The sequence below is a fragment of the Xiphophorus hellerii genome, chromosome 13, assembly GCF_003331165.1.
Source record: "Xiphophorus hellerii strain 12219 chromosome 13, Xiphophorus_hellerii-4.1, whole genome shotgun sequence".
In the NCBI taxonomy this organism is placed as follows: Eukaryota; Metazoa; Chordata; class Actinopteri; order Cyprinodontiformes; family Poeciliidae; genus Xiphophorus; species Xiphophorus hellerii.
In genome coordinates this window covers 7,491,091-7,514,734 of record NC_045684.1, presented here as the reverse complement: position 1 = coordinate 7,514,734, position 23,644 = coordinate 7,491,091, and the positions used below count along the sequence as shown (strand labels likewise).

The window sequence follows — 23,644 nt, the reverse complement described above, 5'->3', positions numbered from 1 at the left end:
ACCCAGTGCATGCTGGTCCTATACCAGTCCCTATACTTACAGAAAATGGACCCACAGTTCTTAATGTCTAACTTAGAAAAGTTAATAACAAATAAACCGACAAATAAACTCATGTTTATAAATAAACCATAAAAATATAAAGTGGACTACAATAAAATTTTAATATAATTCAAAGTAATAGAAATAAATATCTTGAAATAATACATTTTACTGTTAAATATGAACAATGATCCCGACTACAATTAATTTTGTAATAAATAAAATATATTTTTTACATCTGTTCACTTGAGAATTCTCCAAATGTCAGCTGGATATATCGACTGATCTGTATCTCTGTCTGCACTCTTGAATTTTCAAGTGGGTTTTTTTTGTGTGGTTTTTTTTGTTCCTTGCTGTTTCAAACAATGAACAATTTCTCCTATTTACTTCAGTAAAGGTAACAATTACTCTTTTTCTCTGTTTTCTTTTCCAGATTCCCTGAAGTTTAACGTTTATAACCAGGAGAGGAGATCCACTCTGGACCAGGAGGAGTTGGAACCTCTGCAGGTGAAACAAGAACAGGAAGAGCCAGAAGATCATCAGATAAAAGTGGAAGAGAAAGAAGTTTACTGCAGTCAGGCTGAAGAACAGATTGAATTAAAACAGGAGACTGATACCTGCATGGTGGTTCCTGTTGATGAACAAACAGACCACATTGAATCAGAACCAAACAGGAACCAAGTCATCTTCCAGGGAGCTGCTGAAGCTGAGAACCAAAATCAGGAAAGAAGAAAACCTTTCTCATGTGACATCTGTAAAAAGCTTTTTTCTTTCAAATCTGTTTTCGATGCTCATATGAGAACTCATACGGGTGAAAAGCCGTTTTCATGTGTGACTTGTGGAAAATGTTTTAGTCAAAAAAAGTATTTAACTCGGCACATGATGATTCACACTGGTGAAAAGCCGTTTTCATGTGTGAAATGTGGAAAAAGTTTTAGTCAAAAAAAGTATTTAACTCGGCACATGAGGATTCACACTGGTGAAAAGCCGTTTTCATGTGTGAACTGTGGAAAAAGTTTTAGTCAAAAAAAGTATTTAACTCGGCACATGAGGATTCACACTGGTGAAAAGCCGTTTTCATGTGTGAACTGTGGAAAAAGTTTTAGTCAAAAAAAGTATTTAACTCGGCACATGAGGATTCACACTGGTGAAAAGCCGTTTTCATGTGTGAACTGTGGAAAAAGTTTTAGTCAAAAACGGGATTTAACTCGGCACATCAGGATTCACACAGGTGAAAAGCCGTTTTCATGTGTGAACTGTGGAAAAAGTTTTAGTCAAAAACAGGATTTAACTCAGCACATGAGGATTCACACTGGTGAAAAGCCGTTTTCATGTGTGAACTGTGGAAAAAGTTTTAGTCTAAAACACAATTTAACTCAGCACATGAGGATTCACTCTGGTGAAAAGCCTTTTTTATGTGTGAACTGTGGAAAAAGTTTTAGTCGAAAACAACATTTTACTCGGCACATGATGACTCACACTGGTGAAAAGCCGTTTTCATGTGTGAACTGTGGAAAAAGTTTTAGTGTAAAACTGAATTTAACTCGACACGTGAGGATTCACACAGGTGAAAAGCAGGAGAGGAGATCCACTCTGGACCAGGAGGAGTTAGAACCTGTGCAGGTGAAACAAGAACAGGAAGAGCCAGAAGATCATCAGATAAAAGTGGAAGAGAAAGAAGTTTACTGCAGTCAGGCTGAAGAACAGATTGAATTAAAACAGGAGACTGATACCTGCATGGTGGTTCCTGTTGATGTGCAAACAGACCACACTGAATCAGAACCAAACAGGAACCAAGTCATGTTCCAGGAAGCTGCTGAAGCTGAGAACCAAAATCAGGAAAGAAGAAAACCTTTCTCATGTGACATCTGTAAAAAGCGTTTGTCTTTCAAATCTGATTTTGATGCTCACATGAGAACTCATACGGGTGAAAAGCCGTTTTCATGTGTGAACTGTGGAAAAAGTTTTAGTCTAAAACAGAATTTAACTCAGCACATGAGGATTCACACTGGTGAAAAGCTGTTTTCATGTGTGAACTGTGGAAAGAGTTTTAGTCAAAAACAGGATTTAACTCGGCACATGAGGATTCACACAGGTGAAAAGCCGTTTTCATGTGTGAACTGTGGAAAAAGTTTTAGTCTAAAACACAATTTAACTGTGCACTTGAGGATTCACTCTGGTGAAAAGCCTTTTTCATGTGTGAACTGTGGAAAAAGTTTTAGTCAAAAACAGGATTTAACTCGGCACATGATGACTCACAGGTGAAAAAGCCGTTTTCATGTGTGAACTGTGGAAAAAGTTTTAGTCAAAAACAGGATTTAACTCGACACATGATGATTTATAATGGTGAAAAGCCGTTTTCATGTGTGAACTGTGGAAAAAGTTTTAGTCAAAAACAGGATTTAACTCGGCACATGATGACTCACACTGGTGAAAAGCCGTTTTCATGTGTGAACTGTGGAAAAAGTTTTAGTCTAAAACACAATTTAACTGTGCACATGAGGATTCACTCTGTTGAAAAGCCTTTTTCATGTGTGAACTGTGGAAAAAGTTTTAGTCAAAAACAGGATTTAACTCGGCACATGATGACTCACAGGTGAAAAGCCGTTTTCATGTGTGAACTGTGGAAAAAGTTTTAGTGTAAAACGGAATTTAACTCGACACATGATGATTCATAATGATGAAAAGCCGTTTTCATGTGTGAACTGTGGAAAAAGTTTTAGTCAAAAACAGGATTTAACTCGACACATGATGATTTATAATGGTGAAAAGCCGTTTTCATGTGTGAACTGTGGAAAAAGTTTTAGTCAAAAACAGGATTTAACTCGGCACATGACTCACACTGGTGAAAAGCCGTTTTCATGTGTGAACTGTGGAAAAAGTTTTAGTGTAAAACGGAATTTAACTCGACACATGATGATTCATAATGATGAAAAGCCGTTTTCATGTGTGAACTGTGGAAAACGTTTTCGTCAAAAACAGGATTTAACTCGGCACATGACTCACACTGGTGAAAAGCCGTTTTCATGTGTGAACTGTGGAAAAAGTTTTAGTCAAAAACAGGATTTAACTCGGCACATGATGACTCACAGGTGAAAAGCCGTTTTCATGTGTGAACTGTGGAAAAAGTTTTAGTGTAAAACGGAATTTAACTCGACACATGATGATTCATAATGATGAAAAGCCGTTTTCATGTGTGAACTGTGGAAAAAGTTTTAGTCAAAAACAGGATTTAACTCGACACATGATGATTTATAATGGTGAAAAGCCGTTTTCATGTGTGAACTGTGGAAAAAGTTTTAGTCAAAAACAGGATTTAACTCGGCACATGACTCACACTGGTGAAAAGCCGTTTTCATGTGTGAACTGTGGAAAAAGTTTTAGTGTAAAACGGAATTTAACTCAGCACATGAGGATTCACACTGGTGAAAAGCTGTTTTCATGTGTGAACTGTGGAAAGAGTTTTAGTCAAAAACAGGATTTAACTCGGCACATGAGGATTCACACAGGTGAAAAGCCGTTTTCATGTGTGAACTGTGGAAAAAGTTTTAGTCTAAAACACAATTTAACTGTGCACTTGAGGATTCACTCTGGTGAAAAGCCTTTTTCATGTGTGAACTGTGGAAAAAGTTTTAGTCAAAAACAGGATTTAACTCGGCACATGATGACTCACAGGTGAAAAGCCGTTTTCATGTGTGAACTGTGGAAAAAGTTTTAGTCAAAAACAGGATTTAACTCGACACATGATGATTTATAATGGTGAAAAGCCGTTTTCATGTGTGAACTGTGGAAAAAGTTTTAGTCAAGAACAGGATTTAACTCGGCACATGATGACTCACACTGGTGAAAAGCCGTTTTCATGTGTGAACTGTGGAAAAAGTTTTAGTCTAAAACACAATTTAACTGTGCACATGAGGATTCACTCTGTTGAAAAGCCTTTTTCATGTGTGAACTGTGGAAAAAGTTTTAGTCAAAAACAGGATTTAACTCGGCACATGATGACTCACAGGTGAAAAGCCGTTTTCATGTGTGAACTGTGGAAAAAGTTTTAGTGTAAAACGGAATTTAACTCGACACATGATGATTCATAATGATGAAAAGCCGTTTTCATGTGTGAACTGTGGAAAAAGTTTTAGTCAAAAACAGGATTTAACTCGACACATGATGATTTATAATGGTGAAAAGCCGTTTTCATGTGTGAACTGTGGAAAAAGTTTTAGTCAAAAACAGGATTTAACTCGGCACATGACTCACACTGGTGAAAAGCCGTTTTCATGTGTGAACTGTGGAAAAAGTTTTAGTGTAAAACGGAATTTAACTCGACACATGATGATTCATAATGATGAAAAGCCGTTTTCATGTGTGAACTGTGGAAAACGTTTTCGTCAAAAACAGGATTTAACTCGGCACATGACTCACACTGGTGAAAAGCCGTTTTCATGTGTGAACTGTGGAAAAAGTTTTAGTCAAAAACAGGATTTAACTCGGCACATGATGACTCACAGGTGAAAAGCCGTTTTCATGTGTGAACTGTGGAAAAAGTTTTAGTGTAAAACGGAATTTAACTCGACACATGATGATTCATAATGATGAAAAGCCGTTTTCATGTGTGAACTGTGGAAAAAGTTTTAGTCAAAAACAGGATTTAACTCGACACATGATGATTTATAATGGTGAAAAGCCGTTTTCATGTGTGAACTGTGGAAAAAGTTTTAGTCAAAAACAGGATTTAACTCGGCACATGACTCACACTGGTGAAAAGCCGTTTTCATGTGTGAACTGTGGAAAAAGTTTTAGTGTAAAACGGAATTTAACTCGACACATGATTATTCATAATGATGAAAAGCCGTTTTCATGTGTGACCTGTGGAAAAAGTTTTTGTCAAAAAGGTAATTTAATTCATCACATGAGGCGTCACACAGGTGAAAAGCAGTAGAAGTATTTTCCATACATGTTCTATGTTGAGGTTCACTATAGAACTGATTTGGTTTAAAACTAGAATGAAAGACTGGAGGGGTTTCATGTCTATAAAGCTGAAAATTGTTGTATTTGTTAAATGTGATCATTTGGATACTTGGAGATGTGCAACCATGACACATTTTCCTTCAGAGATGCTTTCTTGTTCTTTCTGGTATATTCTGTATCAAAAAACAATAATGATGAACTGTATGTTATTGTGTTAACTTACTGTTTATGTCAAACTTTATGTTGTGTGTGTACAACGTGAAGAGCAGAGGGCTCAGCACACAGCCCTGAGGAGTGCCAGTACTGATGCTGATAGATGAAGAGGCTTGGGGGCCCACTGACTATTTCATGCATTAACAGAGTTTGACCGGACATGGACTCCCTTCCAGAACATTCTCACATGATTGGACTTGAGGGATTGATTTGTATTATTCTGTACCATAGAGAGTGCATGTGGGGTTTATTTTAAAAGTTTTTAAAATCAAAACTAGAATGTACAGAATTCAGTGTTTTCTAAAAAATCTGCAAAAAAGTATTTGTGATATTTTTGTCTTTAAAGTAAAATGAGATTGAGTTTTCTTTCAAATTATATTAACCAGTTTTACTCTGATTAAAATCTTTTCAAATGAAATAAAATGGATTTGTACTTGAAGGAAAATGCAAGATTCACCACAAATTAATTTTCCTGCTTTGATTGCCAGAGCCGGCACAAGGCATAGCAAACTAAGCAGCCACTAAGGGCCCCAGGGCCACTAGGGGGCCCCCTCAGTGGAGCTGATTTTATTTATTTTTCTTAGTAATAATTTCTGTCATAATATCAAAACCACACAATTTCACTATTAAGTGGTTTGTTTTTACAATAATATATATTTGATAATTGTTGGATAAATTGTATTTTTAGTAATTATCAAATATTCGTTGTATCATGTAGCCTTGTAGTTACATTTAGATAATGTTTAATTATATGCTTTTTCTCTTTTTCTTCTATTTTAAGTAATGTTTCTGTGTGTTAAATAACTTTGATTCCTTCCTGTGACTTCCTTGAGATCCAGCAGCAAAGCCTGGGAGATAGCGGAGACAACTCTTCTAGCAGAGTTTATTGCCTAGCAATAAACTCTGCTCTCCTGTGTGATATACAACTTGTTTTACTCAACGCCGGCCGTGTCTGGAACTCGACTGGAGTAGAAGGATTTAGAGTGTAGATAACATGTGTCTAAATAGTGAATGTCATTAGCGCTGCAACTAGTGATGAATTGTTTTCCCCCTCCCTTTGAGAAGTTGCAAGCGCCCAATGTACGAGGGTTTCTGAAAGTAATAAAAAGAGAGGAGCGGTCAGATGTGTTTCAGAGCGTTTGGAGATTTGTAACTGAAAGCACATCTCTGTCTGCTCTCCTCGCGAGAAACAAAGAATCTAACTCTCTTGTCTTTCCTGTGTTTGTTTAAATTGTCTAATAGGTATTTAGACCTGACATTATTTGGTCCTTCGCAGCCGGATGTCAATATACCGAACAGATTCCGGCAGGCGTGGTCGACTCCAGTAAAGACCGTGCGCACGGCAAGTTTCCTAGTGGAAACTTATCAGAACCTGTTAAAGGGCTGGCGCTCGGCCTGCCTGCTGGGATCTGACGGTTGACGACTCCAGGGGACGACAGAGGGTGAGTGGATTCTTGTTTAAAAGTGTGGCGAATGACTGAGGGTCATTGCGCGAATAAGAAAACCCTGGAAATTCTAGACTCTAACAGGTAAAAATAGGGCACAAAATCCGTGAAGGACGTCCAAAGTCCTTGCGCAAAATTTTGTGGAAAAAGGCGCACGGAGCCTGGTGCAGACCTGCAGTAAAATTTAATAAATTGGAAGGTAAAAATAAACATAATAAAATTTAATCAATTAGGCGATAAAAATAAAAAATAATAAAATTTAATCAATTAGGCGATAAAAATAAAAAATAATACAATTTAATCAATTAGGTGATAAAAATAAAAATAATAAAATTTCCTCAATTCGATATATAATAATAAAATTTAATCAACAATAAAAATATTTAAATCAGGCACTAAAATTGTAATTGGAACGGATGGCGGAGTCCGGCGAAGCAAGGCGCTTAAATTCCGCAACAACACGTGTGCTTGTGTGTGTGATTGGAGATATAAATACCACTTGGTGTTTTATCTCATATAAAACAGTAGGATTGAAACCAGCAAACCTGTCTTGGATGCACAGGTAAGAACCCCCCACTCGAAAGAGTTGAAGCGGGGGTTACCACTACAGGTATTTTTAATTGCTGGCCTACTGAAAAGATCTCCAGTTTATAGGATTCCCTAGGAGTCAAAAAAACTGGGCCAAATTTTATTAAAAAAATAAAAAAAAAACATGGGGAAAAGTATAAGCAAGAATAAGCCAACAGACAGTTTCAAAACAAATGACTGGAAGTATGTTGAAAATCAGGATCCGCATAAAATAAAACATTTAGATAAATGGATAACAAACTATAACTTTGACAGTCGTGTAAATTCAAAAAAACTAACAGTACTACAGGATAAAATAAAGCAAAAAACAAAGTCAAACCCAAAGAAAATGCGCAAAGACGGGTATGAGGATGTAAAATTTTGGTTAGAATTAGCACAAAAAAGAGAAGAGGAGGAAGAATCATTTGATGAATACAGCCTGAGAATGCATCAACATTACATGAGATTGAGAACTGGGATTTTAGATGAATACATTAACCACGCTATACACGTAGAAAAGGTCTCAAAAGAAAAGAAAAAGGTTTCAGGAACCTTTTTCCAAGATGAGGAGCAAATATTTTATCAAGAAAGGAGAGGAAGAGGAAGCTTTAGGGGTAGAGGTCAGAACCCCAGAGGACAGAGAGGGAGATTGGGAAGAGGGAACTACAGACAACGCTATTTAGGAGGATGTTGGTGTTGTGGGAAAGAAGGACACATAGCCAGATATTGCCCAGAAAAATACATAGATCAGTCAGCATGACTAGAATCAGAAAGTTTAGAGAGTGAAGAGGTCCAATTAAATCTACAGGATTTATTATCTATGGATAGTGTAAGACCAGAAATGACTCTTTTCATGAATGATGGCAGAATGCCCAGTAAACTTATTAGGCAGAGATGGCCTTATATAGCTAGGATTAGCTTTGATTCCAACCACTGATGGGCACATAGCGGTTAAAAGGCAGTCAGAAATAAAAAAGGGAGCCATCTCTGCCCCCCAGGATCAAATGCCTCCAGACAACTTACACATAATTCTTTGGTTCAAAAATGCGGCTGGGCCTGACAAGAATTATGAAGACAGGCTCAACAAGGTCACTCCAGCTAAAATCACAGTGACCTATCTGTATACAGATACAAAACACACAGCCGTTGCAGCTGTCGCTCTTCCTGATGATTTAAAATCTTTAGACAGAATGTGGACCTCCCCGCATGTATCTCTGTTTAAACAAAGAAATGAACAGTGGAATCAATTAGGTAATCTTGTTGAGGAAGGAGAAGCAGCTACCGATTGGGTAACTACTTCCTCAAACATAGAAACTAGTGCTTCTACTGGTTTAACTAGAAAAGCTTTGTTCTGGACAACAGGGGTGCAAAAGGGACAACATTTGTATTCCAAACAAAACTGACAAATGTTACTTACAGAAGAAGAGGAAGTTCTTTTAAAAGACGTTCCTGATAAATTATGGTCAAAGGGACCCACAGACGTGGGTCTTGTGAAGGAAGCTTTGCCAGTGCAAATTAGACCCAAAACAGAGTTTAGACCAAAAGTTAAGCAATATCCTTTAAAAACAGATGCACAGGAGGGTATAAAACCAGTAATTAAAGACCTTATTGAGGCAGGAGTCATAGTGCAGTGTGAAAATTCTCCATGTAACACTCCTATTTTTCCTGTTAAAAAAACAACCACCTTCTGTTGGATGGCGCATGGTTCAAAATTTACAAGCAGTAAATAATGCCGTCATTCAAAGAGCACCGTGTGTACCTGATCCACATACATTGTTAAACTCTCTTAGATCAGATGCCAAAGTATTTACGGTCGTAGACATCAGTAATGCCTTTTTCTCAATACCAGTAGATAAGGAGAGTCAATTTTGGTTTGCATTTACTTTTGAAGGGAACAGGTACACATACACCAGGCTGCCCCAGGGCTACTGTGAGAGCCCTACAATTTATTCTCAAGAGATGAGTGCAAGCATGTCAACATTTCAACCTCCAGGAGGGAGCCAGGTCTTGTTGTATGTAGATGATGTTTTATTAGCATCTCCAAATATGGAAATCTGTAAACAAGACACTTTAGCACTTCTAAGACATCTAGCTGAGGAAGGTCATAAGGTCAATAAAAATAAACTCCAACTGTGTAAAGAACAAGTAAAATATTTGGGTCATAATTTAAGTGCAGGAGGGCGGACCATAATGGAGGATAGAAAAACAACGATTCTCCAGGCACCAAATCCGCAAACAAAAAACAACAGATGATGTCTTTTCTGGGGTTAACTAACTATTGTCGAAACTGAGTGCCTAATCATGCAGTAATAGTGGCTCCTTTTTCGCAAACTAATGTATGAAAAAGATCCTAAAAGACATGCAACAATTGAGTCCTGAAAATGGAAAAGATCTTTGGATTAAAAATGGAGAAAAAAAAAATAGAAGATCAAATCTATAAGTGACCTGCAAATAAGCCTATCTTGCCAAAAAACTTGTATAGGTGGGCTGCAATATTGAGCCATGGCGTTTTCGCATGTCTCAACAGGGGGGATGGTAGGACAGATACATTAACATTACACTATTTATGGATTTATTTCTTTTTTAAGAACTTTTAATGCATTACAAAAGGTACCCCAAAAAGGTTTTTAAGTTCACATTAAAATTAGATGAAACTAAAACATATCTGATGATTCAAGTGCAAAATAAAGTAGTAAAAGAATTGAGAGTTCCTCCTGCAGATCCTTATTGGCTCTCTTTCCTGCCATAAAGTCGGTCCCTCTGAGAGGTGAGGGAGGGGTTTTATGGTAGGCTTAAGGGTTTGTTTTGTGATCTGACAATAGAGGTTGCTCAGATTAGTGTAGTGACTTTAAAATATAAATTGTGAAATCTAAAAATATAAGGATTTAATTAATTTTAGAGAGTCTTTACCATCACATAAGGCAGGATTTTGATGCAGTTTGGTTTCCTAGATTTACTGAAACATTTTCTCTTTAGAGTAGATAGTTTAAAGAAGCAAATACATAGTGAGCAAGGAATAATGGGGAAAATGTTAAATATAAGTTTTTAGCATCCAAACACTGAGTATGTGACAGCTGTCCTGACTGTCACACACAGATACTCTTGGTAATGATTTTCTGTTTTCCTTTCATATTACTTTATATATTGAGTAGTGAGTAGTTTAGATTTTTATCTTTAAATTTGTTTTCATTAGTCTGACTCTTTAGTTAGCTATTTGTGTCAGTTCTTTGTCTATTTTGTTAAATATAACAAATTAATTTCTTTCTTTTGACTTACCAGTTTCCTCTGGACCCGTTCACCAGGGGAGGGGGAAATTTGGTCTTTAGTTTAATTTCTTTCATTTGTAGATTTGGTAATATTCTGACCAGTATTTGTTAGGTTTTTGTGTGTTTAATTACACCCTAGTGTGTGTTAATGGTCTGATCAGCCACTATTTAAGTTCCCCTCATGTCTTGTTTGTTAGGTCAGTTTATGCTTGAGTTTGTTCTGTTACCACCTGAATTGTACTTTGTTATGTTGACTTTAGTTTGGGCCCAATTTATCATTTTTGGATTTTCTTTGTCGACTATATTTTAAATTTTCTCCAACGTCTCTCTGGCTGGTTTATGCATAACCTTCACAGAGTCTTAATTGGTAAACATGCCTTGTCAAACGCTAGTGAACATTTTTGAGAAGTTTGTAAAATGAATTATTTGAAAATCATAACAGTAACATGAAATAATGAGTTTTACAACTGTAATGTCAAATATTTTGGGAAAATAGTAATCTTGAAGATTTAAAGCATGCTAAAATAAATTGTTCTGTTTGTTTTGAAAAGTTTACCTTTTGGGAAAAAGGCAGCATTAAATTTGGTAGAATTTCTCAGGGAACATAATAAACCTGTTTCATCAACATCGTTATTTAAAGTAGTAGAAATTGTGATGCATTAGCAGGTAATGCATCATCAGGGGGGAGAATATGTTATGGGTTTATCTTTTATATTACTTAATTAGACTACTAAAACTTATATTACTTAAACAAAAATTTTTGAAGAACATGTTTGATCTGTGTTACACATAAAAGTGAAAGGGATAATTTCTCCAGGTTTAACTCTTTTGAAATTTTGTTTAAGGAACGCATGTAGAATGTTTTAGACAAATAACCAGTAAGATCTAGTTTGTTCTATAAAAGTAATTTAAACTGGACTGTTAATTCACACTGATATTCATTGTTTTGATGATAAACGTAAACTGTAAAACTGCAGCACATTTTGAGCTTTTGTTGTTGTTTTGTTTCAGAAGAGGCAACACTTACAGAAACGTGAAGTGACATGGAAAAATACAGATACTGATCCGACATACATCGATGCCATCGGAATCCCCCGTGGAGTGCCTGATGAATATAAGTTAGTTGATCAGGTTGGGGCTGGTTTTGAATCTACAATTTGTTGGTGGTGCACGATTAACAAAAACGTAGACAGAATAAATTACATCCATTACAACGTGCAAAAACTGGGCAACTGGACACAGGCTGGTTTCGAGGCAGTGCATGAACAGCTGGCTACTACTTCACTGATGGCTTTTCAGAACCGCATAGCTCTTGACATGCTGCTGGCTGAGAAAGGAGGGGTGTGCATGATTTTTGGAGAAAAGTGTTGCACATTTTTGCCAAACAATACAGCGGCTGATGGGAGCTTGACGAAGGCCATTACAGGGCTCCGTACCCTTAATGGCAAAATGAAGGAATACTCTGGAGTGGATACTTCCATGTGGGATGCATGGATGGATGCCTTTGGGAAGTATAGAAACCTTGTGTCCTCTGTCTTAGTATCAATTGCAGTTTTTGCTGCAATTTTGACTTTGTGTGGATGTTGTTTTGTTCTGTGCCTGCGTTCTTTGTTTAACCGTCTCATTACCACAGCGATTTCACCCATGGAGGACCAGATGGCACAGATGTATCCTTTATTAGAGAAAAAATCTGATGTTGACAAAGAATACTCTGATGAGGATTCTTCTGACAGGTATCCAGATCCTGGCTTTTGGACTGGGTATGACCCCTGAGTGTAAACATGTTTGCTTTCCAAAAAATGAACTCCCAGCTGAAAATCATTTGAAGTGGCTGTTTTTGGAGGGATATGAGATATGGAACAATATGTGATAAACAGGGGGGAGATGTTGGATAAATTGTATTTTTAGTAATTATCAAATATTCGTTGTATCATGTAGCCTTGAAGTTACATTGTTTACTTATATGCTTTTTCTCTTTTTCTTCTATTTATGTAATGTTTCTGTGTGTTAAATAACTTTGATTCCTTCCTGTGACTTCCTTGAGATCCAGCAGCAAAGCCTGGGAGATAGCGGAGACAACTCTTCTAGCAGAGTTTATTGCCCAGCAATAAACTCTGCTCTCCTGTGTGATATACAACTTGTTTTACTCAACGCCGGCCGTGTCTGGAACTCGACTGGAGTAGAAGGATTTAGAGTGTAGATAACATGTGTCTAAATAGTGAATGTCATTAGCGCTGCAACTAGTGATGAATTGTTTTCCCCCTCCCTTTGAGAAGTTGCAAGCGCCCAATGTACGAGGGTTTCTGAAAGTAATAAAAAGAGAGGAGCGGTCAGATGTGTTTCAGAGCGTTTGGAGATTTGTAACTGAAAGCACATCTCTGTCTGCTCTCCTCGCGAGAAACAAAGAATCTAACTCTCTTGTCTTTCCTGTGTTTGTTTAAATTGTCTAATAGGTATTTAGACCTGACATTATTGTATGTAGAAATTATTATTTTATTGATAGAAAGAAAAAATTGCTCTTGGCGGCCCCTGGTGGCCGCGGTAGGTACCGCACGCTTCGCTGGTAACATGAGCCTCATCCAAACGTGAAAAGCTCCGGTCAGAAGACAAGTCAGCAAAACAATGTCTCCAAAAAGGACTTATCCTTCAGGGAGGGAGAAAAGAGGAAGAATAGAAAAAAGCCAAGATAAAGGTTTGTTTTAATGTGTCTTGGTAATGTCATGTAAAAGATTTGTAAAGCTGCTAACAGAAAATTAGCTTGAATGGTCCAGTTCAACAGCCCAACATTTATAGGGTCTTTGTGTTTGTGTGAACCTGAGTTTAAACTTTAAACGAGTTGATTCTCATGGTTGGCTCTGTATATTTCTGAGGTATTTTTGGCTTCAAAACTCCGTGTTTGATAAGGTTTGATAACAATAACTTAAACTTCTCAATGTTTGACATTGTCTAGCAAAATGTTTTTACGTCAGGCTACATAGCTGCTACATGGATGAGCTGCTCTATGCTGTAGTTGGTGATTTGTTGTTTGCTGCTGAGCATAATCATTTTGTGGCCAAAACAAACATTATTTTTACATCAACTTCTAAGTTATGTTAGAATCATTTGAAGGCTCAGAATCAGTCCAGTACTGGTACCGGTCCACATTGTAGGGGAGAAAGACTCACCTGGTATAAATTGCATTTTTAGCTATTTGTTAGATTTTAAATTTCTTATTTTCATATGTACTCATTTATCTTACTTTAATTAGCTTCTTCTAGCAGCTGTTCTGCCCAAATCACGGCAGAATTAAATGTGCACCTCAACTCTCCTGTTTCCACCAAAACTGTCCGTCAGGAGCTCCACAGGGTCAATATACACGGCCGGGCTGCTATAGCCAAACCTTTGGTCACTCGTGCCAATGCCAAACGTCGGTTTCAATGGTGCGAGAAGCGCAAATCTTGGGCTGTGGACAATATGAAACATGTATTGTTCTCTGATGAGTCCACCTTTACTGTTTTCCCCACATCCGGGAGAGTTACGGTGTGGAGAAGCCCCAAGGAAGCGTACCACCCAGACTGTTGCATGCCCAGAGTGAAGCATGGGGGTGGATCAGTGATGGTTTGGGCTGCCATATCATGGCATTCCCTTGGCCCCATACTTGTGCTAGATGGACGCATCACTGCCAAGGACTACCGAACCATTCTGGAGGACCATGTGCATCCATGTGTATATATATATATATATATATATATATATATACACAGTATATATATATTTAAACAGCACTTACTTTAAGCGCAAACACACCACATGAAACCACATCTTGCTGGATGGCATGTTATACTGTTTCACATTTCCACATTGACACTTTCATTCCTTTGCTTCTCATAAATGTCCTTGTTGAGAGGATAAAATGTTAAATTAACATTCTAGTTATCCAATTATGACATTTTTTATTATAATAAACAATAATTGTTCTTGTTTTTCTCACCTTGTTACTTCCAAGCACCTCTTCACATCTTTTTGGGACTCTCCAAGTGAGTTAAGGAAACCTATTGTTATGAATATTCTTTTGTTGAAATTAATGAAAAAAAGTGATTTAATTTTTATGTTAAACCAAAATAAAAATGGTTTGTGCATGCTTTACATTTAGCAAAGATGCATTGTCAGATTTATTTCCTTCAGTATCCTTGCAATAGCGATAATAAAGAAATAACATTATCTACATAATCACATTTGTTCCCTTAACTGCTGGTATGAGTTTTATATCAATAGGATGATATTTGGGGGAAATAGGTATGGCATGCAAATATCGGCAGGCTCAAATTCGATATTGCCAAAAAATGCATCCCCCTCCTAGCTTGAAAAAATAAAGAGTCAAGAGGGATTTTACCTTTTCTACATAATTACACTTATCCTCTTAGCTACTGGTATGAATTTCATATCAGTAGGATAATATTTGAGAAAAATAGAGGGGGCATGCATATTTTGGCAAGCTAATGATAGACCTTGCCAAAAAATGCATCTCCTGCTAAAATGGAGAAATAAAGAGTTATGAGTGGAATACGTTTTTCTACATAATCACATTTGTTCTATGAATTGCTGGTATAAGTTTCATATCAATAGGATTATATTTGAGAAAAATAGAGGGGGCATGCATATTTTGGCAGGCTAATAATAGGCTCTGCCGTAAAATGCATCCCCTGCTAAAATGGAGAAATAAAAAGTTAAGAGTGGAATAACTTTTTCTACATAATCACACTTGTTCTATGAATTGCTGGTATAAGTTTCATATCAATAGGATAATATTTGAGGAAAATAGAGAGGGCATGCATATTTTGGCAGGCTAATAATAGGCTTTGCCAAAAACGCATCCCCTGCTAAAATGGAGAAATAAAGAGTTAAGAGGGATTTTACCTTTTCTACGTAATGACACTTGTTCTCTGAGCTACTTCTGTAAGTTTCATATCAACAGGACAATAGACAGGGGATACAAATATTGGCTGGCTCAGAAATTAAAATGGATCCCCCCTACATTAATAGACTAGACAGTAAAGGATGATATAAAATGTTCTACATAACGGGCTTCTGTTTTGTAATGCTTTAAGCCATTGTGTTAAAAGAAAAATCGGGGAATTTCAAACCATCTGCGGAGAACATTTTCATCAGACGCTGACTGAAAAACGTTCGACTCATATGTGTCAATAAAGCTATAAAAACCGTATTTATTTCAATTAATCTGCGAAATAAAACCCACCGTTTTATGTCTTACATGATTAAGAAACGTGATAATGTTACGAATATCTTCAAAAATTTCCTCATCGGTCATATTTCAGTCCGTTTTCTCATCAATATGCGAGAGTTTAGAGCGATGCGCGCTCCCGCGACAGGGCATGCAATTTTTGGCAGGCATGCATTTCTCGGCATAACACCTGTTCACTGTAGAGGAGAAAGACTCACCTGGTATAAATTGCATTTTTAGCTATTTGTTAGATTTTTAATATCTTATTTTCATATGTACTCATTTATCTTACTTTAATTTGCTTTTTCTAGCAGCTGTTAACTTCTGTAACTAGGGTTTCCCAAGTCTGAATAAAAAGAGGAGCAGCGAGAGGGGAAATTTAGAGTGAATTGCAATAGACGCTGTTTCAAAGTTATAATAATTTATTAAAATAAAAACAGTAAAATTAAATAATACCTCTATGTAGATGAGAAGAAGTTAGGAAAAACTAAGCTGAGTTGCCGAGGCTTGGCGGTAGGTGCTGACAGGTTCTGGATCGGAGGCTCCCGAGCAAAGAATCACCAAACACCGTGACGTCACACACTCGTTGGATTTCCCTCAATCGATTTATGTTGATCACGGGACAGCCACAGCAACAGGGGGCGCCACCATCTGGGCCAAACGCACCACCTTCAATCCTCAGAGCTAAAAAAAAAAGAAATCAATACAAACTATTATTAAAATACCGGTAGAAAAATCAAATAGATAAAACCAGTAAAAGTCTTTTACACTCGACCACCAGCACCGCACAATTCAGTGAACAAGCCGGTGCTGATCGGCTCTCAATAAGCCACAGGATGGGCGGAACCAGCGGTAACTCCGAACAAAGCAGCAGCGATCATTGTGGATATACGGAAACTATAGGAAAGGTTCTGATCTGGTGGAGTGAAGAAACTGTGAAACATGTTGCGGGATGTAGGAGATACGAATCAGAAGACAATATTAACTTTGGATTTGTGGAAAACTGGAATACTAATATTGTATTTGTTTTATTTAGATAAAGTGGAAGAAAAGATTTTACGTCTTTCAAAGAGAACTGGCACTGTATGAGAAATCTTTAGATGTGATGATCGTAAGATCCACAAGGTGGCGGTAATGCAATGACATGAATGAACGACAGTCATAAAATCCCAAAGAAGAAGAAGAAGAAGACAAAGAAAATGGCGCATGGTCTGTTTGGTTGAATGTTCGACTGTTTCTCTAAACGAGTTTATCAACGAGCCGTTAACTGCTGCTGAAGAAACATTCACAGAGTTTAAAGAAATCATCGTCAAGTCGGAGGAAGAGATGGATGATCATCGCAGACTGCTGGATTTCTCCCGGAGGCCCCAGATAATCTTACACCGAATAGGTAGGAACCACCAGCGTTTGGATGCAGGTTAAGGTCTAAATGTCTGCACCTTTCTGTATGAGGATCATTTTAGTAAATGTTCTTTTCCCGTATAAATGTTTTGTTAACCGGTAAATGAACGCAGGAATCACAATTACGCTGTGAAAATGGCTTATTGATGTAGAAATAAAATGACCTTTTATGGCTTTTCCTCCTTTAACTAATCAAACTTACTTTTGAAAACAGGAGAAATGTGAACAATGCAGCGCAAGGTTAGTAAAGCAAACAGCATGAAACAATAATAGTGTGTTAGTAGCTGTAAAATGTAATAATTTGTAATAAATAAATTGTAGTGGCGATTGTTTGTCAAACCAAACACCTATAAAAGTTCAGTCAACAAGCCACTGCTGCCAGTGTTGGGTAAGTTACTTTAAAAATGTAATCCGTTACAGTTACAAGTTACCTTGTTTAAAATGTAATTGTAGTGTAACTTTTTCAATTACTTTTAAAAAGTAATGTAACTAATTACTTTTGATTACTTTTTGATTACTTTGAGGTTTTAATGAGTATTGACCCATGTTCAACATTTAATTTTTGAGAACTGAGTGGGAACCTTAAAAGAGCACTAAGCTGAGAGGGAATTGCTGACAGGCAATCACAGGAGGTCCACAAGAAGAGATGCCAGCACCAGGCATGTAAGATTTTCTCAGACTCCTCTCATCGGGCCATACTCTTTTCTGCTCCTCCCCCAGGCTCTACCATTTACGCAGTTTGCAGACTAACACAAGCAGGTTCAGAAACCACTTCTTTCCTACAGCGGTCACCTTATTGAACTCTTCCCAAAGACCAGTCTTTCCTTCCCCTCTATCCATACCTTACTGTACCATCCCAACATTTGTACAGTGTTCCTCTTCAATTCGCACTTGTATAGCCCTATCTACAGTGGCTCTGCACATACATGCATTTCCCTCGGGGTATTTTATTTATTCTGCTGCACATATCTATCAACCATCTTTCCTTACCCTAGCTGTGAATAACTGCATTTTATCTCTAAATACTGCATGCTGTACAATCTGCACACGTTGCACTTGATTAGATGCCAAACTGCATTTCATTACTTCATACATGTGCAATGACAATGAAGTGCTCTAGTTTAGTAATAAATAAGCAAAGTAAGACTTTTACATCACATTTTATTTTTCGTGATTTTTTCTTTGCACACCCTTGCTTGTAAAATTAAACACGGCACAATACAGTGCATCAAGAATTAAGATGGACGATGGGTCCCGAGTATCAGATGGACTAAACGTGCCTTTCAGAAGAACGCCTGGATGCTTCCTCTGAAAAGAGAGAAAAAAAGATAGAAGAAAAATATACTATGATTAATAATTATATGTTCAAAGTAGCATTAATTGGGGCCTGCCCATAGCAATACATAAGGAGAGCAGTGACTGACTTGCAAAGCAAGTGATAAAATTCCACAAGCTAATGACTACTATTTAGCTAAGCTTAGCATTGATGCTAATGTTTAGCATCAGAACGCTGGGTCCAAACCGACGGGCACACTTTGGCAGGCCCCCGTTAAATTTCTTCAGGAATTTTCTAGTTTACTTTATGTTCATCATGAAAACCATAACACTGGCACATTGCATACAATGTCTCATGGGAAAGAATAGATTCCAACGTTTGTCATGCATCAACACCAAACAGTCAAATATTCGTAAAACAATACGCTTCGTCTATCAGTGAGTTGCACTTACCTCTAAATGTTTCCTCAGGTTTGACATAGATTGCTTCGACGTGGACAAGTTCTTGATAGCCGGCAAACACTTCTTGCACTGCACGGTTAAATTTGAGCCATTTTCACATATGTAAATGAAATGCTCCTTATATTTCCAGTGCTGGAAGGTTGTCATTTTTGATGCGCTGCTTGAGCTGAAATGGAACCGTCCGCTCGCTTGCTGTTCCTCCAGGAGGCTCCGCCAGCACAGGATGGAACATCAGAGTGGCATTGCGGCTGGCAAATATGATAGAGACAAGGAGCCGTAGCGGGAAACGGCGATATAGGGCGCAAAGCAATAAAAATATCATCACATATTTCGCAAAGGTTTTTGTTCATATTTTTTAAAAAATGTAACTAAATTTGTAATTCTTAATATTTTCGGAAGTAACTGTATCTGAATTACATATTTTCTCATTGTAACTGTAACGAATTAGTTACTCTTTTTTTGTAATTAAATTACGTAACGTCGTTACATGTAATCCGTTACTACCCAACACTGACTGCTGCACTGAGGTGATGCTTCGTACGAAGGTAAAAGAAGTTCAAAAAACTTGAAGATTGCTTTTATAGTTTATTTCTCCCAGTTTGACAAGCAAATAACAGAGAGCAAACTTTACATTAGTGATGTGTTGAGTAATGAAGCGGGTAAGACAGAGAACTCACCTAAACCTGAGCAGTTAAAGTTTTTATTTTTTAGTAATAAATCGTTGTCCCTGGTGACATAGCGAGTAACAAGCCAATCACAACCCTCTTTTCTTTTTTTTTCTAGTTTTCTTTTGGATCCAGCCATTGTTTCATACAACCAGATTAATCGGAATTTATGTATCAGAATCACAAACATTTTAAACTTGTTTATTCATTGTAAAGCTTCGTGTTGTTTTCACGTTGCCTATTTTACATATATTGTCCAGTTGATGTCACAGTAGAGCAAATGAAGCACCGCGGTGCATCGGCTCATGAGTCGAATGATTGGATGGAGTTCCTCAGGGCTTCATGAAGCTTCATCTCACCATCACTACTTTTCATTGTTTCCTCTCCTGCTCTGGTCAAAACCAACAGGCCCAACCCAGTGCATGCTGGTCCTATACCAGTCCCTATACTTACAGAAAATGGACCCACAGTTCTTAATGTCTAACTTAGAAAAGTTAATAACAAATAAACTCATGTTTATAAATAAACCATAAAAATATAAAGTGGACTACAATAAAATTTTAATATAATTCAAAGTAATAGAAATAAATATCTTGAAATAATAAATTTTACTGTTAAATATGAACAATGATCCCGACTACAATTAATTTTGTAATAAATAAAATATATTTTTTACATCTGTTCACTTGAGAATTCTCCAAATGTCAGCTGGATATATCGACTGATCTGTATCTCTGTCTGCGCTCTTGAATTTTCAAGTGGGGTTTTTTTGTGTGTTTTTTTTTGTTCCTTGCTGTTTCAAACAATGAACAATTTCTCCTATTTACTTCAGTAAAGTTAACAATTACTCTTTTTCTCTGTTTTCTTTTCCAGATTTCCTGAAGTGTAACGTTTATAACCAGGAGAGGAGATCCACTCTGGACCAGGAGGAGTTAGAACCTGTGCAGGTGAAACAAGAACAGGAAGAGCCAGAAGATCATCAGATAAAAGTGGAAGAGAAAGACGTTTACTGCAGTCGGGCTGAAGAACAGATTGGATTAAAACAGGAGACTGATACCTGCATGGTGGTTCCTGTTGATGAGCAAACAGACCACACTGAATCAGAACCAAACAGGAACCAAGTCATCTTCCAGGGAGCTGCTGAAGCTGAGAACCAAAATCAGGAAAGAAGAAAACCTTTCTCATGTGACATCTGTAAAAAGCGTTTGTCTTTCAAATCTGTGTTTGATGCTCATATGAGAACTCATACGGGTGAAAAGCCGTTTTCATGTGTGACCTGTGGAAAAAGTTTTAGTGTAAAACGGATTTTAACTCGGCACATGATGATTCACACAGGTGAAAAGCCGTTTTCATGTGTGAACTGTGGAAAATGTTTTAGTCAAAAACAGGATTTAACTCTGCACATGAGGATTCACACAGGTGAAAAGCCGTTTTCATGTGTGAACTGTGGAAAAAGTTTTAGTCAAAAACATCATTTTACTCATCACATGAGGATTCACACAGGTGAAAAGCCATATACATGTATGAACTGTGGAAAAATCTTTAGTCGCAAAGATAGTTTGACTCTCCACATGAGGCGTCACACAGGTGAAAAGCCGTTTTCATGTGTGACCTGTGGAGAAAGTTTTCGTCACAAGGTGAGTTTAATTCACCACTTGAGGCGTCACACAGGTGAAAAGCAGGAGAGGAGATCCACTCTGGACCAGGAGGAGTTAGAACCTGTGCAGGTGAAACAAGAACAGGAAGAGCCAGAAGATCATCAGATAAAAGTGGAAGAGAAAGAAGTTTACTGCAGTCGGGCTGAAGAACAGATTGGATTAAAACAGGAGACTGATACCTGCATGGTGGTTCCTGTTGATGAGCAAACAGACCACACTGAATCAGAACCAAACAGGAACCAAGTCATCTTCCAGGGAGCTGCTGAAGCTGAGAACCAAAATCAGGAAAGAAGAAAACCTTTCTCATGTGACATCTGTAAAAAGCGTTTGTCTTTCAAATCTGTGTTTGATGCTCATATGAGAACTCATACGGGTGAAAAGCCGTTTTCATGTGTGACCTGTGGAAAAAGTTTTGGTGTAAAACGGATTTTAACTCGGCACATGATGATTCACACAGGTGAAAAGCCGTTTTCATGTGTGAACTGTGGAAAATGTTTTAGTCAAAAACAGGATTTAACTCTGCACATGAGGATTCACACAGGTGAAAAGCCGTTTTCATGTGTGAACTGTGGAAAAAGTTTTAGTCAAAAACATCATTTTACTCATCACATGAGGATTCACACAGGTGAAAAGCCATATACATGTATGAACTGTGGAAAAATCTTTAGTCGCAAAGATAGTTTGACTCTCCACATGAGGCGTCACACAGGTGAAAAGCCGTTTTCATGTGTGACCTGTGGAGAAAGTTTTCGTCACAAGGTGAGTTTAATTCACCACTTGAGGCGTCACACAGGTGAAAAGCAGGAGAGGAGATCCACTCTGGACCAGGAGGAGTTAGAACCTGTGCAGGTGAAACAAGAACAGGAAGAGCCAGAAGATCATCAGATAAAAGTGGAAGAGAAAGAAGTTTACTGCAGTCAGGCTGAAGAACAGATTGGATTAAAACAGGAGACTGATACCTGCATGGTGGTTCCTGTTGATGTGCAAACAGACCAAACTGAATCAGAACCAAACAGGAACCAAGTCATCTTCCAGGAAGCTGCTGAAGCTGAGAACCAAAATCAGGAAAGAAGAAAACCTTTCTCATGTGACATCTGTAAAAAGCGTTTGTCTTTCAAATCTGTGTTTGATGCTCATATGAGAACTCATATGGGTGAAAAGCCTTTTTCATGTGTGAACTGTGGAAAAAGTTTTAGTCACAAACAGGTTTTAACTCGGCACATGATGATTCACACAGGTGAAAAGCCGTTTTCATGTGTGAACTGTGGAAAAAGTTTTAGTCGAAAACATAATTGAACTCTGCACATGAGGATTCACACAGGTGAAAAGCCGTTTTCATGTGTGAACTGTGGAAAAAGTTTTAGTCGAAAACAACATTTTACTCATCACATGAGTATTCACACTGGTGAAAAGCCGTTTTCATGTGTGAACTGTGGAAAAAGTTTTAGTCTAAAACAGGATTTAACTCGGCACATGATGACTCACACAGGTGAAAAGCCGTTTTCATGTGTGAACTGTGGAAAAAGTTTTAGTCAAAAACAGGATATCACTCGGCACATGATGACTCACACAGGTGAAAAGCCGTTTTCATGTGTGAACTGTGGAAAAAGTTTTAGTGTAAAACGGAATTTAACTCGGCACATGATGATTTATAATGGTGAAAAGCCGTTTTCATGTGTGAACTGTGGAAAAATGTTTAGTCAAAAACAGGATTTAACTCGGCACATGATGATTCACACAGGTGAAAAGCCGTTTTCATGTGTGAACTGTGGAAAAAGTTTTAGTCAAAAACAGGATATAACTCGGCACATGATGACTCACACAGGTGAAAAGCCGTTTTCATGTGTGAACTGTGGAAAAAGTTTTAGTCAAAAACATAATTTTACTCATCACATGAGGATTCACACAGGTGAAAAGCCGTTTTCATGTGTGAACTGTGGAAAAGGTTTTTGTCAAAAGTAATTTAACTCAGCACATGAGGATTCACACAGGTGAAAAGCAGTAGAAGTATTTTCCATACATGTTCTATGTTGAGGTTCACTATAGAACTGATTTGGTTTAAAACTAGAATGAAAGACTGGAGGGGTTTCATGTCTATAAAGCTGAAAATTGTTGTATTTGTTAAATGTATTCATTTGGATACTTGGAGATGTGCAACCATGACACATTTTCCTTCAGAGATGCTTTCTTGTTTTTTTTGGTATATTCTGTATCAATAAACATTAATGATAAACTGTATGTTATTGTATTAACATACTGTTTATGTCAAACTGTATGTTGTGTGTGTACAACGTGAAGAGCAGAGGGCTCAGCACACAGCCCTGAGGAGTGCCAGTACTGATGCTGATAGATGAAGAGGCTTGGGGGCCCACTGACTATTTCATGCATTAACAGAGTTTGACCGGACATGGACTCCCTTCCAGAACATTCTCACATGATTGGACTTGAGGGATTGATTTGTATTATT

The 23,644-nt window shown here is 37.5% G+C and overlaps 1 protein-coding gene and 1 long non-coding RNA gene across 3 annotated transcripts; both read left to right on the top strand.

The window, feature by feature from the left end:
• Positions 1-777: 777 nt before the first annotated feature.
• On the top strand, positions 778-21,264 carry LOC116730982 (gastrula zinc finger protein XlCGF8.2DB-like; the record flags this gene model as incomplete). The annotated part of the gene is made up of 2 exons (XM_032580558.1): positions 778-1,354; positions 21,107-21,264. Coding segments are annotated over 2 exons (735 nt in total), but the record flags the coding sequence as incomplete, so codon positions are not given.
• Positions 21,265-21,427: 163 nt separating this feature from the next.
• On the top strand, positions 21,428-23,231 carry LOC116731000 (uncharacterized). Of its 2 annotated transcripts, none has more exons than XR_004341451.1 (3): positions 21,428-21,634; positions 21,803-21,970; positions 23,169-23,231. It is a non-coding gene; the product is annotated as an uncharacterized LOC116731000 (long non-coding RNA). The 2 variants fall into 2 exon arrangements; XR_004341452.1 differs by lacking the exon at positions 21,428-21,634 and adding an exon at positions 21,683-21,718.
• The last annotated feature ends 413 nt before the right edge of the window (positions 23,232-23,644 follow it).